Below are 19,767 nucleotides of genomic sequence, written 5' to 3'. Positions count from 1 at the left end.
ATAGAATTAGTTTTCTTTTCCACTATATATGCATATATTCCAAAATAAGGGGTTATGATCGACTTGTGAATTGTACGTACCCATGATGTTGTATGTTATTGATTTCTTTATTGTACTGAGGTCCTTGTTTTTGCACACATTGGTAGGCATTGATCAATCTCCAATTTGACGAGAATGAACCATTTAACCATATGAACAATGATCTTGAATCATGCGCGCAGTCTCTAAAATCCTGCAGTTCCACTTGGAATTTCGTGCGCACGCGCGCGATGTCTAGGTTGCTCCATCTGAGACACCCCAACTATATATATAGGCTAGGAATTTCTTTTTGATTTTGCACCCATCTTTGGTTGACAATTAGTGCTAGTATACCTTTTACCACATTTATACTGCTCGATCAATTAGTTTTCTCGTTTGGAAGATATTAAATATATTTTTTGAAGGGGAAAGACATTAAATATTGGGCATGCATGTTACTTCTTGATAGGTATGCCTCATCATTTAGTCTGCGGAGACCCGCAAGCTCGATGAGCTTTTATCCAGCCCAGTTAATAAGAAAATCCGCCAAAGTCCGTTTCCATGTGTAGAGGGCCAGACTCAATTTAGAAGTGTGAAACTAAGCCCGGCCTGTAAGAGCCCGTCAAATAAAAAAAGTTATACATACATATTCTATTAGTTTTAGAATAAACTATGACATTATGAAGCAACTATATGAAAGAAATTTTTCGGGATCGATCGACACCAACCAATATGATCAGTATATATATATAGTGATCCTGTAAAGATTCATCACATTCGGACCTCGTCTGACTGTCGAAATTTCTAGTAAATAGAAAACAACACTAATGTGCTTTAAGGGAGGACCCATTACCAAGATGCAAATGCCGAAAACCGTTTGCATATCTAAAATCACCTAATTTTTATCACCAATCATCCGTGGTCGCACCGAGGAAACCCATTTGGTGAAGCCCCGGTCAATGAGATTTTAATATGTCAAAATGCCTCTTTTTTTGTTAACCGTAAGCTAAGTACGAACAGTCAAACCATATCTAAAACTAATGAAATTTTTATAGGATCTCTAAATATATATACATATCACATCTACTAGTGTCGATAAACCATATTTCAAACTGGAGTTGTCGATCGCCAAATTGTCCACTAATACATCATAACCTTTATATTAGGTTTAGAATAAAACTATTGCATTATGAAGCAACTTTATGAATGATATTTATCGGGATCGATCACACCAGCCGATGTGATTAGTATATATATCTAGTGATCCTGTAAAAATTTCATCTAATTAAGACCTCGTTTGACCGTCGGAATTTCCGGTAAACCAAAAACACCACTAATATGCCATAAGGGAAGACTCATTACCAAGATGCGAATGCCGAAATCTGTTTACATATTTGAAATCACCTAATATTTGAACACCGAAATCCGTTTGTATATCTAAAATCACCTAATGCATCATAACCTTTATATTAGATTTAGAATAAAACTATTGCATTATGAAGCAACTTTATGAATGATATTTATCGGGATCGATCACACCAGCCGATGTGATTAGTATATATATCTAGTGATCCTGTAAAAATTTCATCTAATGAAGACCTCGTTTGACCGTCAGAATTTCCGGTAAACCAAAAACACCACTAATATCCCATAAGGGAAGACTCATTACCAAGATGCGAATGCCGAAATCTGTTTACATATTTGAAATCACCTAATATTTGAACACCGAAATCCGTTTGTATATCTAAAATCACCTAATTTTTTGCACTGATTGTGCGTGATCGCAACAAGGAAACCCATTTGGCAAAGCCCCGGTCAATAGGGGTTTTGTAATGTCAAAACGACTCTTTTTTGGTTGACCGTAGGTACAGACGGTCAAACCATGTCCAAAACGGACGAAATTTTTACGGGTTCCCTAAATACATATACCGATCACATTTGCTAGGAGTGGGCACGGGACGGGATGAGACGGGACGAGGCTCATCCTACGTCCCATCCCACTCTTTTGAATCGGGACGGGACGATAGTTTTTAAGAATGCATCCCACTCGGGATTAATCCCGGTTGGGACGGGACGGGATCGGGACGGGACGGGACAAATCCCAACTTCCTATGAAGTTAAATAAAAACTTATATTTTTACTTTTTCATTAACAAAGTAACATTTAATAATGAAATTTTAACCAAAAAAATGCATATTATGTTCAAAATATTATAATTTAGCATTATTATTTGAGTTGAAATAATTTTGGAGTTATTAAGAACATAAATTAGTTTCATTTTAATACAAATATATAAGAATTTTTAAGTTTTCATTAAAGGTGGGACGGGACGGGACGAAGCGGGATAGAAATTATTCGTCCCACGTCCCGTCCCACTATTATGAAACGGGACGGGATCGGGACGGGACGAACGTTTTTAGACCTTCGTCCCGTCCCTATAAATTTCGGGACGGGATCGGGACCGGGATTTCCGTTTTTTATGCCCACCCCTAACATTTGCTAGTGTCGATCGACCATATTTCGAACTGGAGTTGTCGATCACCGAAGTGTCCACTAATGTATCATAACCTTTATATTAGGTTTATAATAAAACTATTGCATTATGAAGTGACTACATGAAAGAAACTTCTCGAGATTGATCGACACCATCCGATGTGATTTTTATATATATTTAGTGATCATATAAAAATTTCATCCAATTCGGATCTCGTTTGACTGTCAAAATTTCCAGTAAACCAAAAACACCACTAATATGTCCTAAGAGATGATCCATTACCAAAATGCGAATGCCGAAATCTGTTTACATATTTGAAATCACCTAATTTTTGTCACCTATCGTACGCGGTCGCAACGAGGAAACTCATTTGGAAAAACCCCAGTCAATGAGGTTTTATTATGTTAAAACACATCTTTTTTTGTTGACCGTAGGTACGGACGATCAAACCATGTTTAAAACAGACAAAAATTTTAAATGGTCCCTAAATATATATATATATATATATCGATCACATCTACTGGTGTCGATCGATAATATTTCGAAAGTATAATTTATTTGTGACTTTTTCAGAATGTTTTCTAATAATTGTTTTATTGTTTCAAACTCTTAAATAAGAGTGTTATGTTTTTTTCTAATACAAATTCGGAAGACCCGGCCCTCAAACGTCCGCAAGACCCGCTTTAGATGAGCAGGTTTGGATATTCATTTGTAAAAATACCCGACACGTCACTTATTTAAATGTATTAAAACCCGACCCAAACCCGCCGCTCGGCACTATCGTTGGCGAGCCCTATTGGTAGGTAGATTTGTAAACTACCATTTGCCTTCCTATATTTAGTCTTCTACATAATGATTCGTACCATTGGATGATTGGAGTGTGGCATTGATGGCATGAACCCTGCAGTGGATCTGTAATACTATTATTTTCCCTTGCTACATTTTCCAATTTTAATCTCAGGGAAAACCCATTTTTTCTTCTTGTCTTTATATATCGTCCTCCCCTGCATTATTGCTTCGACACCTGGAAGATGGAATAATCAGTTCTCAGAAGCAAGCCAAAACTGCCACCAATCCGAACCCCATCTCTGTCTCCCTCCCTCTTTCCCATAATACACATTGATAGCTACCGAGCGGAAACTTATTGTAGGCACCAAAGTTCAAGTGAACCGGAAGCTATTATGCAATCTCAATCATCCATTTGATCTAGCTGTTTTCAAGGCACTAATAACGATGTTAACATTGTTAAGTGGGTAAAACTAAAAAAAAGGTTAAAAACACATTGACCATTAGATTTAATTTGTTAATTCATGGTAAAATAGCTTCCGCTGTCACTGTTCCCACACCACTGGAGAACGAAAGGTCAGAAGAGCAGCGGAAGCAATTAGAACTGAGATTGATATTGAAAAAGAGGAAGAAGCATATATAAATTTTCCGAGTGTTGTTTGAATAAAAGTTAAAATAATTGATTAATTACCAAAACATGGATTGATCGACGAAAGTACCAGAAGCAAACTTGATGTTCGTCCTTATATAAATTGGTATTGGGCATGCAACGTTATGTTTAGGGTGTTGCTATACCTTATCAATCATCATAAGTCCAACCTCTAATTCTTTTGTTCAGAAATGATGCAACCTCAATTAATCAGCCAACCACCAACAATGATGGAGATTGATAGAAAAAAAAAATATCAATCAAACAAAAAGCATATCTAGAGAAAGCAGGTGAGCATGATTTCTCCGTCACTAGAGATCGGTGGTTGCAATAATTGGATTTGAGCAGTGGGGGATATAGGGAAAGCAGTAGGAGAGAGAGAGAGAGAGAGAGAGAGAGAGAGAGAGAGAGAGAGAGAGAGAGAGAGAGAGAGAGAGAGAGAGAGAGAGAGAGAGAGAGAGAGAGAGAGAGAGAGAGAGAGAGTCTGGGTCTACTTGGGGAGCGACTGCATTTGCGATGACGACCTCGCTTCTGGTGACGGGCATGTAAATCTCGACAACCTGGGATTGTTCTAAGGTTAGTTTCGGCATTCAGGAAGAATGGAAGATGGAGAGGCTCTGGGTTCCTCATAGTGTTTACACTTTACTGTCATTTAATTTCTTTTATCACTAACAATGTTTGTCTACTCTGTTAATGCAAGTTGCTGGTTCAAGAGCACCTTGGTGCCTTGAATACACTCCCTAGCCAAACAATCCAAATTTAAGTTTATGTACTTGACCACCCTCAAGCTCAAGGCCTCAGCTCTCGTTGTTCTCAAGCTTAAACAATGACTGGAATATCAGAACTACTGAATGATTCCACATGGTATATGAAAAAAGGCCATATATGTACAATGACAACTATCATATTTTGAGTAGGCTCTCCTCTTTGGAGGCCAAGAATTTAAGAAGGCCGGGAGAGGACCAGATGTGTGTATAGTGAGTACTATGTCCTTTTAATTTGACCCTCCTCCGGTTATGAGTGTGTATAGTTGGAGAAATTATATATCCGAGGACATTATCGATCGATCACGACGTACCCACATGGACATGGTTTTGTGTTATCCATTTATGAGGATGATAGATCATTAACTATCTATGTGTATATCAGGCTTTATTTGTACCAACATATAACACATCCCATGTTACTTCTTGCTTTGCCAAGTAGGGTTTTTGGTACTCGATCGTCAAATTTCCACCCTGGAAAAAGTTCAGTTCTGTAGTTTTCGATCATTTTTATATAGGATGATGAGTGATGATCGACCTATGTACATTTAAGTGTTGCTCAAATGGCAAAAGATTCTTCTCGAACTCGAAATGTATTATTAGTTCTTGAACATCCGGATTATCAGTTCTGTATTAGCAGGCTAGCTTGAGTTATGCAGCAGAAAATGACTACAGAGGCAAAGCCATGAGACTAGCTAGGACAGCGGCTCGAGCACCGTAAAACACAATTTAGACTTTAGATGTAGTCACTTTCATGGGAAGCTCATAATTCACAAAATTAATATTTGAAAATTTATTTCCTCTTACATATATATGAACATAACAGTAGGTACGTACATTACTTATACATGTAATGGTACATGAACACTTAAGAGGATTCTTATTATATATATATATATATATATATATATATATACATACATATACAATCTGTTTCAAGTGCGAACGTCCACACGGTGTTGATTTGGTGATTTCGGTAGCCGGCGACGCACAATGACATCGCAGATGGTGCCCGCCACACTCCTCCCTTCCGACGCTCCTATCTGTGTCGGTAGGAGCTCCAACGCCTGCCCACGGTGGCCGAAATCTGTAAATTTCTGGGCTAGCACCATCTGCGCCGTCGTTGGGAAATTTGCAAATTCCGACTGTCATGGCCGACACCATCCACACCGTGCAAACGTCCACACCTGATAAACAATATATATATATATATATATATATATATATATATATATATATATCAACACATCATGATTGTTCTATAAGCAGTAGTGCGTCCTACAACAATAGGATGGAATAAGTTGAAAACTGATTTCAAGATATATAACAACATTGGCTTTTGAAATATTTAGTAAAGTAGATTATTTTTTAAACAAAAGAACATGATATAGTACAAATGGAAAATTTGATATACAAGAAATGAATCATAAATAATCGATGTCTATTTTCATCTTAGAATATCGTTTATGGAAAAAATATCGATGTTAATGTGACCAATTGTGCTGTTGGATGTATCTTCATAAACCTAGAAATAGAAAATTATGATGGTTATACAACAGGTGAAAACATCAAAAAGTTATTAGAGTAATGCATTTAAGTCGATACTGGAAACATAACTGATGCCTTAAAATAACCTAGACATCAGTCAGGAAACGATGTCATAAAATGGTGATCATAGACAACACCCACTGTGACATATAATTTTTTTATTAACATCGGTCATGACCTGATGTCTAGGAGCATAATCCTAGTAGTGAATGATCATTCTCCCCAAAAGGAAAAAATATTTATGTCCATACTAATATGGATGCACACGTCCATACCCTCTTTTATTTTTATACTTTTAGTAGTGTGATTTCATAATATTAACTGTTCAAAAGTTTAATCGATCAATAAAGATCATTTTTGTAAAATATGATTTGAAACAAAATCGTTTTCTACATCGATTACATCAAACAAATGAACGGTAATTGTGAAAGTTAGTAGTCTCATAATCAACCGTCTGTTTATTTGATACAATTGGCTAAACAAACAATATTTGTTTACATTGATTTTTAACGAAGTGATCTTTATTGACTAACAAAACTTTTGAACGGTTAAAATTTTATATCAACACTACCAAAAGTATAGAAATAAGAAGAGTTTGGACATACATCCATACTGGTATGGATACAAATATTTTCCTTCTTGTAAAGCAAATGTATCTAATAATGGCCGAAAGCCAAAATCCAATGAAAATTGGCCCTTTGGCGAGTAGGCGGTAGAAAACTGAAAATGACTAACTAAAGCTCTGGATGCTTGATTATTATTCAGACAAAAAAAAAAGCCACCAATCCTGTAAAACTTCCCTACAAATGGAGAGAAAGATCAAGCTTTTGCTCTTCATGGCCCTTATGATCACTACTACCCCCAAGACTACTGTGATTGTTGGTTATCATTGATGAATGTTGAGAAGACCCTCCATCAAAACCGTTGCATCTTGTGCTCCTCTGCCAGTCTTCCTCACAGTGACTATTGTACCCATTGTTAACATTGCTTAAACAAGTATTCCGTCCATGGTACATAAAATTCTCAGACTTTGGCGCACCATTTGATCCGAAACGGTCCGAGTATTGGTGATTGGGGAAGTATCTGAGGTTGGAAGCATGAGCAGTCATGAACATTGAAGGGTGCAAGAGGCCCACGTGATGATTTGGAGCAAAAACCATTGGTGGTGGTGATATATGAGATGGATAAATTGGATAATTGACTGATGCATAGTGATCAGAAGCGCGTTTTGCTTTTCTAGCAGCAGTTCTTTCTTTCTTGTGAGCGTTTTGGTGGCCTCCCAAGGCTTGAGAGCTGTAGAATTTCCTTGAACAAAATAAACAAGGAAATAGTCTTGATGCTGCATCTTCTTTGTTGCTTGCTTGATCATCACCATTTTGGGCTGCAACAACGTTCTCTTCATCTCCCATATCTGCAATAACAAAATCCCAAATGAGAAAACCAAATAGATTATGTAATTTGAGAGAGTAAATTAGACTTAAAGGGGTACCTTCAAAAAGAGTAGAAAAGAAAGGTGGTGTGAGTTTGAACAGCTAACGGTGACAGATGAAAGAAGAAACAAAACGATGAACTGTAGCACTGTGTTGGGAGCTTTGGCTTTTCAAGTGATCAGAGATGAAAGTTCAGAACTCAGAAGCCAAGTTCTGAAGAACTAGTTGGAAAATGTGAATAGAGTCTTCTGATCAGTATAATTATTAAATAGAGTGCTTGACACAGAGGGAGTGTACACTGTGTATGGGCTTGGGAACAGAAGAGATAAGTGAGAGAGGGGGAGGGGAGGGGCGAGAGGTTCCACTTCCCAATCCAATAAATCATCCCCTTCGTTCCCACCAATCACTCTTGAAGAAAAAAGCTTCATGGGATTGGATGGCATTCACTTCCCAACTAGTTATTATCTCTCTGCTTTAATCAGAAAAATTTAAGCGTTTTCATCGGCAGTTTAGCTTCCTTTTGCAGAAGAGTTAGGTCCCAAAATCAATTATCTATGACTTTATTAATCACCCATTAAACTCTTGGTCTAACCAGGTCTGCCACAACTGTTCCTCGGTAATTAAATAGTTTGACAGTTTGAGAAAAATGACCTAATTCAAGGAAAAGGGGTAATCAATTTGAAAGAAAGAGAATCAATGGAAGTCAGAGTGTCAGAGTAGAGCTAAGCTTTAGATATGTGATATCTCTGCAATAGCAATGGCCAATCTGGAAGGATTGGGTGACTTAAAAGCTAAGGACTAAAGCCACAGCTTGGCCTAGCTTGGACTCACACTCTGATCTCTGCTTCTCTTTGGTTGCCCCAATATATATTGCATAATCTTTTTTCTGCATGCAAAAAAGAAATGGCAAACTTGCAAATGGCTCCAATCTCTGATGCAATGTGTGCATTAATCCTGTGCTTCTGTATAAATGGGGATGGGTATAACGGCCACTAGTCTCATCTTCTCAATTGCTGCACCGCCATCTTGTAGAGTTTTTTATACCAATTTTCTTTTAAATTGTTTTTTTTTTGCATGCACTGAACCTTCACGTCAGTGTCACTTGCCCAGTAGGAGAATCCAAAACTTGCCTCTCTCTATAGTTTCCACGTGGCGCTCGCTCAGCGGCTCGAAACCGCTGTGGCAGTGTCAGATATCCATGCCATTCTCTATGTACTCATCTGCTGGATAATGAAAACTGGAAGCCGTGGAGGAACAAAACTGTGAGTCTGTTAACAGAAAAGGAACAATAATTGAGCTTACAAGACAGCACAGATAACATCATCGACCAGCCACATTCTATAGTTAGACAAGAGACGTCGAGTAAGAAGTGAATGCATAATTTTCCAGAGGATGTAAGGTTTCCTGAATCCATTCACAAAAATGTACTGTCTATTTCATGATCACTATACTGAATCAGCTTTAAGAATGGATAATCTGATAGTTGGGGGAAGGTTGCAACACAAATCATGGCTTTCTCTGAATGAATGTTAAATGTGAACAAATATGAAGGTAAATAATTACATATTTACAGTTGGAATGAGACTATGAACAAGACTATTAATCAACGAACTAACAACAACAAAACTCTCCTTTCTTTCAAGGCACCAACAAGGAATTCTTTTCACGCTACTGTGGGAGACAAACTAAAAGAACAGAACGACTATGACTCAGGAACAACCAAAACATCTACTTATAGAGAAAAGACCCGATGACACTGTTTCTGGCTCAGACTCAGGCTTTGGCCGAGGAAGATGCTTAAAGAAGGCCATGACTGCACCTGTCACACCATCCTCATTCTCCATATCCTTAGCAAGTTCAATAGCGCGCTCCTTCACCTGGAATAATTCTTGGGTAAGTTCATTTCATGATAAAGGGAGACTTCCTATTAAGCAGAGTGGAAGAGCGAGAACATCAACCTACAAAGTAGTTTATGGCTTTATGCTGACAAACTCTTGTGTGCGTTAAACATCAATCTAAAAATTAGTGCATGGCTTTATTCTGACACTTTTTTTTTTGTGCATAAAAAACTCATCTGCAGGCTACATGGTAAGTATCCACTACTTTCAGTCACCCACTCTCTCTTCCAGTCCCTATTTTTCTTTTCTATAACTTCCATCACCAAATTCATCAGAGTGGTGAGTTCCCTTCCTCATAAGGCATGCGCTTCGTTAACAAACAAAATCAGGTTTCTCAAAAATTCAGATTACCTTGGGATCAAGCATGTAATTTATTGCACCAACTAACTTGGGAAGTGAGAACTCATCAACTGCAATAGGTGCAGGGCCTACTCTTCTGGCATGCACTCGTTCTCCCCAGAAAGGTTGGTCTCCAAAGAAAGGAACAATAGTTGTTGGACACTGAAATTTCAAATAATGTGAGTACAGGCATAAACTAAATCAAAACTCGAACTACTATGCATGTAAAACAGGGATGTAAGACAGTTACTGCAGCTTTGAGACCAGCAGCCGTCGTTCCAGCACCTCCATGATGCACCTGAAGCGAAGCAAAAAACTATAACTGTCCAATATCCATTTTAATATTATGTGAACTAAAGAGTTGAATGTCATGAATTTAATGTGGGCAAGACTGCTATTATAACCATTTCACATCCACCTATCGATTAGTCGAAAAATTTCACATACATGTATCTAGTAATACAAATCTTCAATAAATCATAGGAAGGTCTTCATAGAATGTGTTTAACAAGATACTTTCCTATTTATTTCAAGTACTAGTAATCATACGATTTCAACTTAGCTGTTATAAAGTTGGAATCAATTCCTAATAATCTTCAATATGCTCCCCTGCTCCTTATTGCCATTAATGAAGACTAATGTAATCAATGAAATATTCCAAAAGACTGATAAGCCTTATTGCCATTAACGAAGACTAATGGAATCGATGATATATTCCCAAAATAACGGATATATCATCAGAACAATCTAACTATCAATCAAAACAGAAGTGAACCACCAGGTAATTAAGATCTAAATACATTTATCATCGACTAAGGTTACAAACAATAGAAAGGTTAGATAACAAAAGAAAAAGGGAAAGCTAGCCTCACCACTGCCTTGCACTGTAGAAACAGCCAATCATGAGGGCAGTTGTCCAACAAGTATATGGATTCCTTTGGTTCAGCCACTTAGAAGAGAAAAATAAAGTGATGTCAATCAGTACATTCCAAAGGATATTTAGGCTAGGGAAAGGGAAAAACGAAAGAACTTACAATTTCCAAGGCCACCCCAGCCCTTGTTGATGATGCCTCTCTGTCCTGTCTTTTCTAATGCTTCAACAATTATTTGGGTCATTTTCTCTGGCTCTTGAACAGGCTGAAAAGAAAGAGCAGATTAGCAGAAAATTAAAACCAAAACTTTGATACCAAAATACAACTCGGTAATACAGCAATTTGAGGAGTCTGAAACCATAAAAGGTGACTATGAGGATTGGTAAAGACCAAAGCTAAGGGAGAAACCGAAGATTAAAGAAAATGGAAAAAAGATGTAGATTATCAAACTTTGATTATTCAACCGAATGATATGGGGGCTGCAACAGATTTAAAAAGATGAAAAAATTAATGTTTTTTTTTTGGTGTGGTTTGCACTATTCCAGTTAGAGCCAGGATGATATGGTCGAGAAAGTGAAGGGAACACTAAACAACAGGTAAAGGAATATACGGTCTGTGAGTGTTGATGGAACAAGTTGTTTGCAGGTTGATTTCCAGAAAGCATTTCTCAAAAAACTTGGTGAAAACAAGTTCATTGTTTGACTATACAGTCCAATTAATTAAAGTTAGGAATATAGTTTTTTTTTTTTAAGCAAGTCCACTCTCTCATAAATACAATAAGAAAAAATAAGGAACTTACAAGGCTACCAAATCCAATGTATATAGGCTTGTCACCAGCTTCAAGCCATTTCACTAGTGGCTCTGGAGGTTCATAATTTGATGCAAGATCAAGGAAGCAAAATCCCACCACATCAACCTTAGGGCCCCAATCTACAAACCAAATGTTATCAAGTAGGAAATACATCAGACACTGGCATACTTGCTAAGCATATGCTTCCTTGAGTGAAAAATGCTCATAATAAAAAAAATATATGAATCAAAGGAATAAGTTTTCATAACCCAGTCTTTCCTTTTGTCAACTATGAAACATTAAGATGGTATTTGAGGACATCAACCGTAAATATCAACTTAAAAGGAAACACTTTTAATCAGTTACTAATGAAAATATATCCATTTGAGAACAAACACCTATATCGAGTTAAGTTTTGACAAATTATTTGTTTTTCCTTTTCTTTTAAATTAAACGAGGGATATATCCTGTTGTCCTGTTGTGGACAATCCTGGATAGCATGGTCCAATGACGCCCCTCGGGCAGAATTCTTTAAAACCTAGCCAGTTTTTCAGATACGCTGTGCCTCATCACCCAAGGGACTCAACAAGATTAAAACAGGGTAGAACATTGTGAAGTACCTTTTGGTTTAGGAACAAGGTGGGGACTCCATATGTATCCATGGGGAACATCAGACTCAGAGCCTTGTGAACCACTTAAATATGTGACGGGTCGTAATTTCAATCTTTTCTTCCGAACATCATTTATCATGTCCCGTATTCCAAGCCATATTAAGGAGTCAACAATTTGATACGATAGCTGAAAATTTGCATAGACCAAAAAGTTACAAAAAAAACTGTAAAATTAATAAAATTTTCAAGACAGCAGAAATTAGGAAAGGTTAAAATTCGGCATAAATACCGATTTGCACCCTAAACTTGGCTGAAATTGTCAATTTGCACCCCGAACTTGCATTTGAGTCAATTTACCTCCTAAACTTGGTAAAAATTGCCGATTTACACCCCGAACTTGTATTTGAGTCAATTTACCTCCTAAACTTGGTAAAAATTGCCGATTTGCACCCCATCCGTTAAATTTAACTGTTTCTATCCAATTTTGCGTCACATGTCATGCACATGAGGGGTAATGTTGTCATTTTCTATTTATATTTATTCATATTAAATAATGAAATAAATTAATAAAATTACTTAAGAGGAACACTTGCTACAATGTTTGTTTTTGCGAAACATGTTAATGATTTATATATTTATTATTTTATGTGATATGGTATGTTAAAAGATATTATAAAAAAATATAAATAAATAAATACATTGAAAATTAAAAATAAATGTATGTTTCGAGAGAATTATTATTCTATCATTGTGTGTGTTTTAGCCTTATTAGGTTTCCTGTTAGAGATAGATTCGCATCTCTGTAATAGATTAGGACTCTGAATCCTACGAGATTGTGATTATGTAATGCATATATATTAGCCTCATTATCAATCAATAAACGGTTACGCTATGTTCTATTACGTCGTTATTATTCTCGTTTTGTTCATCCTCCAACAATGTGTACATATAAAAATATATTTATACACAACACACTATATTTGAATGAGTGAGTATATTGAATATATAATTCAAAGTAGGGTAAGTAGGTAGAAAAAAGATGTAAATAAATAATTTGATTAACAAAATAATCCTCATTTGAAAGAATATTTTTATTTGTTTTTAAGAAAAATATAAATAGAAAATGACAACATTACCCCTCATGTGCATGACATGTAACACAAAATTGGATAGAAACAGTTAAATTTAACGGATGGGTGCAAATCGGCAATTTTTACCAAGTTTAGGAGGTAAATTGACTCAAATACAAGTTCGGGGTGTAAATCGGCAATTTTTACCAAGTTTAGGAGGTAAATTGACTCAAATGCAAGTTCGGGGTGCAAATTGACAATTTCAGCCAAATTTGGGGTGCAAATCGGCATTTATGCCTTAAAATTCAGAGAACTCACTCTATATCCAGTCTGTTGCTTGACACGGGACAACGGATGTGGAAATTCACTTGTTGACCTGGTGGGAAAAGAACGTATTCAAAACAGTAAAAACCAGACACACCATTAAGAAAGTGCAAGAAAGATACATTTCAGACAGATAACATTACCCAGACAAGACTTACGTCCAAGGCATTGTAAAAAATATATGAACAGGTATTTTAAGTGCCTCTGCTACATGAGTATGCCCTGAAGAAGCATACATCGGGTTAGTGGCAAAATATAGTCGGATAAAAAAATATAGACAAATCAAAGCAATTGCAAGTTAAAGTTCTCTTTATCTAATATAACTGAATGCAATAAAAAATCCATGAAAGAGTCTTGGAAGTCGGAGTTGCAGCCAACCTACAGGCTCTTCTAGAGATAGAAACTGATGGAAACATTGTCTATCAGGGAATCATTGATCACTATTCCCAGCCCAAATACAGTCACCAAGAATTTCACAACCAGAAAAAAAAAAACTAGTAATACTTGGAATCTGATAGACATAGTAGAAAGCTAACCGTATGCTGGGGGATTTGCAATTATAGCATCCGCTTTAAAGGGGATACCGGAATCTACATCAGGCTCTTTGCAAGCTGGAAGTAAGGAATATATAATTTCCTTCATTTGGTTACGCTGAATAGGAATATCAGAAGGCCCTGACGGCAAGAAGCCTTTATTTTTAACCATATCTGTTCAAGGAAACAGAACAAGAAAAAGAAAAAGAAACGAGTAATTAGTTATATGAAAACGAATGGTGGAGTAATCAGCTTGACAAACATTTCAAGTAGCAAGGCAATCATACTCGAGATTTGTACTAAAAAGTTATTCAAAACAAAACACCTTATTGCCAGAATTAATCACTTTCAACCGTGCGAAATTTCTCACATTTGAACTCATGTGCAAAAATTACATTATGAATGTTAAACCAATGCGCAGGATGAGCCATGTCCATTTAAGTAAAGGCATCAAAGGTCACTTTAAAACCCCAAGCAAATCAGTCACTCAAGGTCATTTAAGAAACTAAACAGATGAGTTTCTTTGGTACATACAGCCAGCAAGAATTTTTGGATCACCGCCTAATGGGTAGAACTCCAAACCAGCAGTCGAAACAAACTCTTTAAAATTTGAATGAGTAGCTAGTCTTACACGATGGCCATAGTCCTGCACAAAAATGATCTTATAAACAAATTGGATAACTCAAATAATCAGTTTGAACTAGCTCTGTTGTAAAATCAAAATCCATATGTTCGAATTCCGTTTAACAAGCTCATAAGACTAAGAAAACTCACATGTTAACCATGTTTCATGATTTTATATAATATTTCAGGATAAGAATATGCTTCATGAATATGAGATAAATTGTCTGACCTGCAAGCGTTTGCCAATTGCAATAAAGGGTTGCACATCTCCACGCGTTCCAACAATAAGCATTACTATTTGCATTGGTGGCATGTATTGGAGGTCTGTTGCATCAAGAGGCTCATCAGCAACACCAGTAAAACTAGCAGTGGGTCCAATACCAAAAGATTGAGCTTCAACATCCCCTGGAACATCGAATTCTACCGTTCCGTCATCTTTCACAGTGGCCATTCTATTTAACAGCTTTAACTGCACAATTGGACTTCGAGTTAATTAACAGAAAACATAAGCAGAATTCAAGACACTGTTGAATATATCTAGGATTGGTGTGGATTAAATAAGATAACAGAATGGCTTCTCACATGTTATCTGATTTCCTAAAGGTTAGATGCACCAACAAAATGATATACAGGAATGGCCTCTATCAAGTTAACCAAGAGGTTAGGTGCACCACGGATCAGAAAGACCATATAAATGCATTATATATAATCAAATTTACTGTATATATATATGTAAACAAAACTATGGCAACCTATTTAATTAGTCACATATCTCATACAAGACCAAAGACGAATCAATCAATTTATAAAACAAATCAAATTCATTTCTGGATCGCATCTTGGTACAACAATAGAACTCAAATACTAGTATACAAAAATAAAAAAATAATAGAGTGATTAAAATTAATCAAATCTACATGTAGAAGCCCATAACATGACCAAGAGAATACAATGGCCCCTCTGTTCATTCTTTTCTGGCCACTAGCTAAGGGGGGTCACCTTTCAATCCCCTCAAATGATATATAACAAGGGGGCACACACATTTTTACAGGTTCAGGTAACACTTGCAGAGGCATAGCCCCCCATGGTATCTCCTATGCATCCTTCTCCTTCTATAAAGACTGACTATCATAATGGTGTGAACGGATATAATTGGGTCTAATGACCTCTTTCCCCTCTCTTGTTTATGCTGCTTTAAACTAGTACCTATCATATATTATTCTAAATCTAAAAAGATCTGATTCAGGTATTCGTTTTCCCTAATCATGGTTTATGAGCTGCTTCTTTTGTCAGAACCAGCCATACAAATGTAATAAAATGGTATGGCAACTCCTACGTTAGCTAATCATACAATCCTAGATCTAGTGTGCGGCGACAAAATCATCATTCTTAAGTAAATTTCCACATTTCCATGATTTGAAAAAAACCTTTACAAAAATGTCCGTCAAGCTTTAGCTTGATGCAAGAAATAAAAGATATCAATTAGATGAGTAGCACCTTCTGCTGGACTGGAGTTTTGTCGTCAAAAATCTTTGCCGCATCTTTCAACTTTACATTAGGTCTGGTGCTCTCCGTTTTCGATCTCTCCAACTTTACCGGAACTGCCTGTTGTACTGGCCTTTCATTAGTTGGTGATATCTCCACCGGTAACGCACTCTCTTTCGAAAAGCTAAAGTCAGAACTCCCTGAATTCCCTGTAAATCCATACTAATCATCAATGCAACACCTTACCGAAACTACACCAATACTCCGATACTCCAAATTACAGAATTACAGTCTGGCTACTTCAAAAAACAGAGCACATAACAAAAGCAGTAACTTCTAACCAGTCCCTGCAAAATGCAGCAGCAACTAGTCAAAAGCAGGACTGAACTTAATTACTTCCTAAATACGCAACCTCGTGTAATTATACCAAAATCTCAACCGAATTACACAGACCTGTAGAGATACCGCCGCCGCCGACACTGGCCGCTCCGTTCTCCAACTCAATACTTTTCCGGCCACTCCCGTCGTCAATTTCCCGCTCAATTCCCGGCAAGACTTCCACAGAACTCTCGGAACTGCTCCGGCGATTGTTCGGAGGAAGCTCCGCCATCACCGCCGGCTGCTGCGGACGACACTCGGGACCGGCCCTGATCCAGATCGGCGAAGAAAGATAGATAGTGGCCTTGGATTCTGAGAGATTCGAATTTAGAGAACTGAGAATTAAGAGAGAGAGAGAATCGGAGAAGAAGAAGAGAGAGGGGGAATTGGATTCGGTGGTTGTTTGTCCGGAAGAGAAGGGCACGTTCGATAAAAGCGGATGGTGGGAGTGGTGGTGGTGTGCGTATGAATCATTCACTGCGAGACACGTACGCAACTGTTTCGCCTGACCTGTATTTCCGCCTCCCCGCGCTGTTTGTATTCTTTCTCTTTTCATTTTTCTTTCAATTTCCGACATACCGATACGTCAGGTTTTTCTTTGCCATTGTAATGATTCTATAATAGGAATGTGTTGAGGTTTTTTTTTAAGGGAATTTTTCCTTCTACAAGTCGATTTTTCTTCTATTTTCGCTACATAGAGTATTTTATATTTTAGGATAGTGTTGTGTGAGTTTAGATTTATTATGTGTGCAAGTAAGTGTCTTAGTGTTGTGCAAGGTTCTAAAAATCGCCCCCTAGGCGCCCGAAGACCCATGGCCGCCGAAATTTTGTGCTAAACGGCGGTGTTATGCGGCTTGGTGGATCCTGGCGGATCTTGGGCGGCTATGTGTTTTTTTTTATGTTCTGGATTTTGAGTTTGATTCGGATACAAAAAAAGTACTTAAATGATATGGAGAAGAAGAATTTGATGAGCCCTGAGGGTTAGGCTTGCAAGAATGCATTCATGTTGTTTGAATTGTTCTTCTTATTTTCCAAAGGGTTGGTGAATTGTGTTTCATTGTTGTTTAATTGTATTTCTTTTTTTTTCTAAGAGGCTAAGATCATTAGATCAATATTGTTGAACATTTCTAAGGATTAAGAACTTATGTATTTTCAGTATTCTAGACATTATATATATTTTTACATTAATTTCACGCATTATACCCTTATGACACCAAACACCATCAATGGCCAAATATTAACAAGTTGGACACAATCATCATTTTATACACAAAGTGATAATAGACAATTGTCAAATGAATATTTTTAAACCTTCAATTACAACTCAATTCCAAATCACAAACAGAAGACAATATAACATTTTTTTTTCAATTTCCTTCATTTTTTTTCGTCACTTTCTTAAAAGCTTTTTATCTATTTCATATGTCTTTTACCCCACACTTATTTCATACATCATCTCAAAAAGAGTTCTGCCAAGTCTATAAGACAAGGTAGAAGTTACTACACTAAGCATGAAGATAATATAGGTAATGAAGAAAAGGTTCAATGTAGGCTCAAATGAGGTTCAACTAAGGGGTCCCAAACATGTCACATATAGAGACACATGGTTGTTTGGCAAAAGTGGTGGTATTATTAGAAATGATCTATAAATCCCTTTCAAAGTCAGAGCATTTTATGACTTAAAAGTTTCAACAATCATAAAAGTGAGTTATAGTAAATTCTAGAGTCCATTAAAAGCTATGACATATAGTTACTAAATATGCAAAGAATAATGAGGTTCAAAAAACAACCACGAAATTTCTTATTATATCTTATGAAGGAAGTACATATAGGCTCAAAAACTCATAGGTTATTATTGACATTAAACTAACCAAACATGTATGTCATATTATAATCAATCTATATCTCACATGTTCAGTTCAAGTAGGACTTTCCTAAATAGTACGTTTCCTAATCTAAAAATAACTCCTAATACAAATAGGATTCTCAAATTATCACAAATGTTATAGAAATGTCAATTAATGAAGACTCCCAATTTAACTAGGTTTCCTAGTTACACAAGGAATCCTACTCTAAATAGGACTCTCGATAATTTCTATGTTTTTCAACCTGTTTTAGCACAAAAATGCAACCAACGTCACCATAGACTCCTAACTCGCCTAAATGACTCAATACTACAACAATAAGAGCTAAGAAAAGTATAACTGGAGGTAAAAACATGTTAAGAACGTCGCAAAAGTGCTCCTATCAGGAGCTTTGCAATTGCAATATTTGACGGAGATGTCAAGGTCGAGGTCTCAGTTAAAGGTTGTCTCAAATCTGGGGAGTGAAGTGGGAGAAAAAGAAGGTGGAGGTAAGAGAAATCAGTGTTGTAGTTTGGATTAGAGATTATAAAGCTTATGCAAAGTGGTTTTGCTTTGATGGCTTAGCACCTTAATTAGGAAGGTTGAGGAGGAAATCAATAATTAAATCATGGAATTTATTTGTGCCAAAGTCTTGTGAGTCTTTATACCCCAATCCTTTTGTTAGTGAAGTGATGACTCATCTTTACATGCTTGAATTGTTTATCATTTCTTAGGCACATAAGGAAGCCTAGAAGGAAAATAGTTAACTTGATTCATTGGACCTTTTGGTAATTTAATTTCTTTCAACACCATCATCTTGATTTGTCACTTGATTCGTCTTTATAGTAAAGGAATAATGGAACGTTTTGTTCATGTTGCTTATTTCATGTAATTGAATCCTTCTTCTAAATCATCACTTCATGGTTTTGTTCTTGTAGCTTATTGAGGGGTAGTAATCATTTTATTAGGGTCAGTAACATGTTTATTGGGTATTAGTAATTTGTTATTAGGGCTGTGTATTAGTAATTTGTTATTTGCTGGTTACTGGGTGTCAGTAATTTATTATTGGAGGATTACCAGGTGTCAGTAATTTGTTAATGAGGGTTATTGAGTGTCAATAATTTGTTATTAATGATTACTGAATATCAGTAATTTGTTATTGCAGGTTACTGTGTGTCAGTAATTTGTTATTAGAGGGTTACTAGGTGTCAGTAATTTGTTATTAGGGATTATTAGGTGTCAGTAATTTTTTTTGGCAACTAGTGGCCAGAGTCAGGCAATTGGTGGCCGAAGTCCGGCGACGTTGACTG

At 36.6% G+C, this 19,767-nt stretch overlaps 2 protein-coding genes across 2 annotated transcripts; both read right to left on the bottom strand.

Moving 5' to 3' along the window:
- Window positions 1–7,059: 7,059 nt before the first annotated feature.
- LOC126785460 (protein LATE FLOWERING) lies at window positions 7,060–7,763 on the bottom strand. Its single transcript, XM_050511159.1, has one exon. It carries the CDS (start codon window positions 7,666–7,668, stop codon window positions 7,060–7,062), a length of 609 nt encoding a protein of 202 aa, XP_050367116.1. The 5' UTR covers window positions 7,669–7,763.
- Window positions 7,764–9,178: 1,415 nt separating this feature from the next.
- LOC126785445 (sterol 3-beta-glucosyltransferase UGT80A2) lies at window positions 9,179–17,105 on the bottom strand. Its single transcript, XM_050511142.1, has 14 exons — window positions 16,689–17,105; window positions 16,248–16,444; window positions 14,980–15,219; window positions 14,661–14,772; window positions 14,130–14,300; window positions 13,752–13,815; window positions 13,588–13,645; window positions 12,209–12,386; window positions 11,598–11,728; window positions 10,961–11,063; window positions 10,799–10,875; window positions 10,177–10,224; window positions 9,939–10,088; window positions 9,179–9,566 (listed from the first exon to the last, which is right to left on the bottom strand). The coding sequence occupies exons 1-14, from the start codon at window positions 16,843–16,845 to the stop codon at window positions 9,399–9,401; spliced, it is 1,854 nt and encodes a 617-aa protein (XP_050367099.1). The 5' UTR covers window positions 16,846–17,105; the 3' UTR covers window positions 9,179–9,398.
- Window positions 17,106–19,767: the final 2,662 nt, after the last annotated feature.

The sequence above is a fragment of the Argentina anserina genome, chromosome 2 (genome assembly GCF_933775445.1).
Source record: "Argentina anserina chromosome 2, drPotAnse1.1, whole genome shotgun sequence".
Classification (NCBI taxonomy): domain Eukaryota; kingdom Viridiplantae; phylum Streptophyta; class Magnoliopsida; order Rosales; family Rosaceae; genus Argentina; species Argentina anserina.
This window is presented reverse-complemented; position numbering and strand designations above follow the sequence as displayed.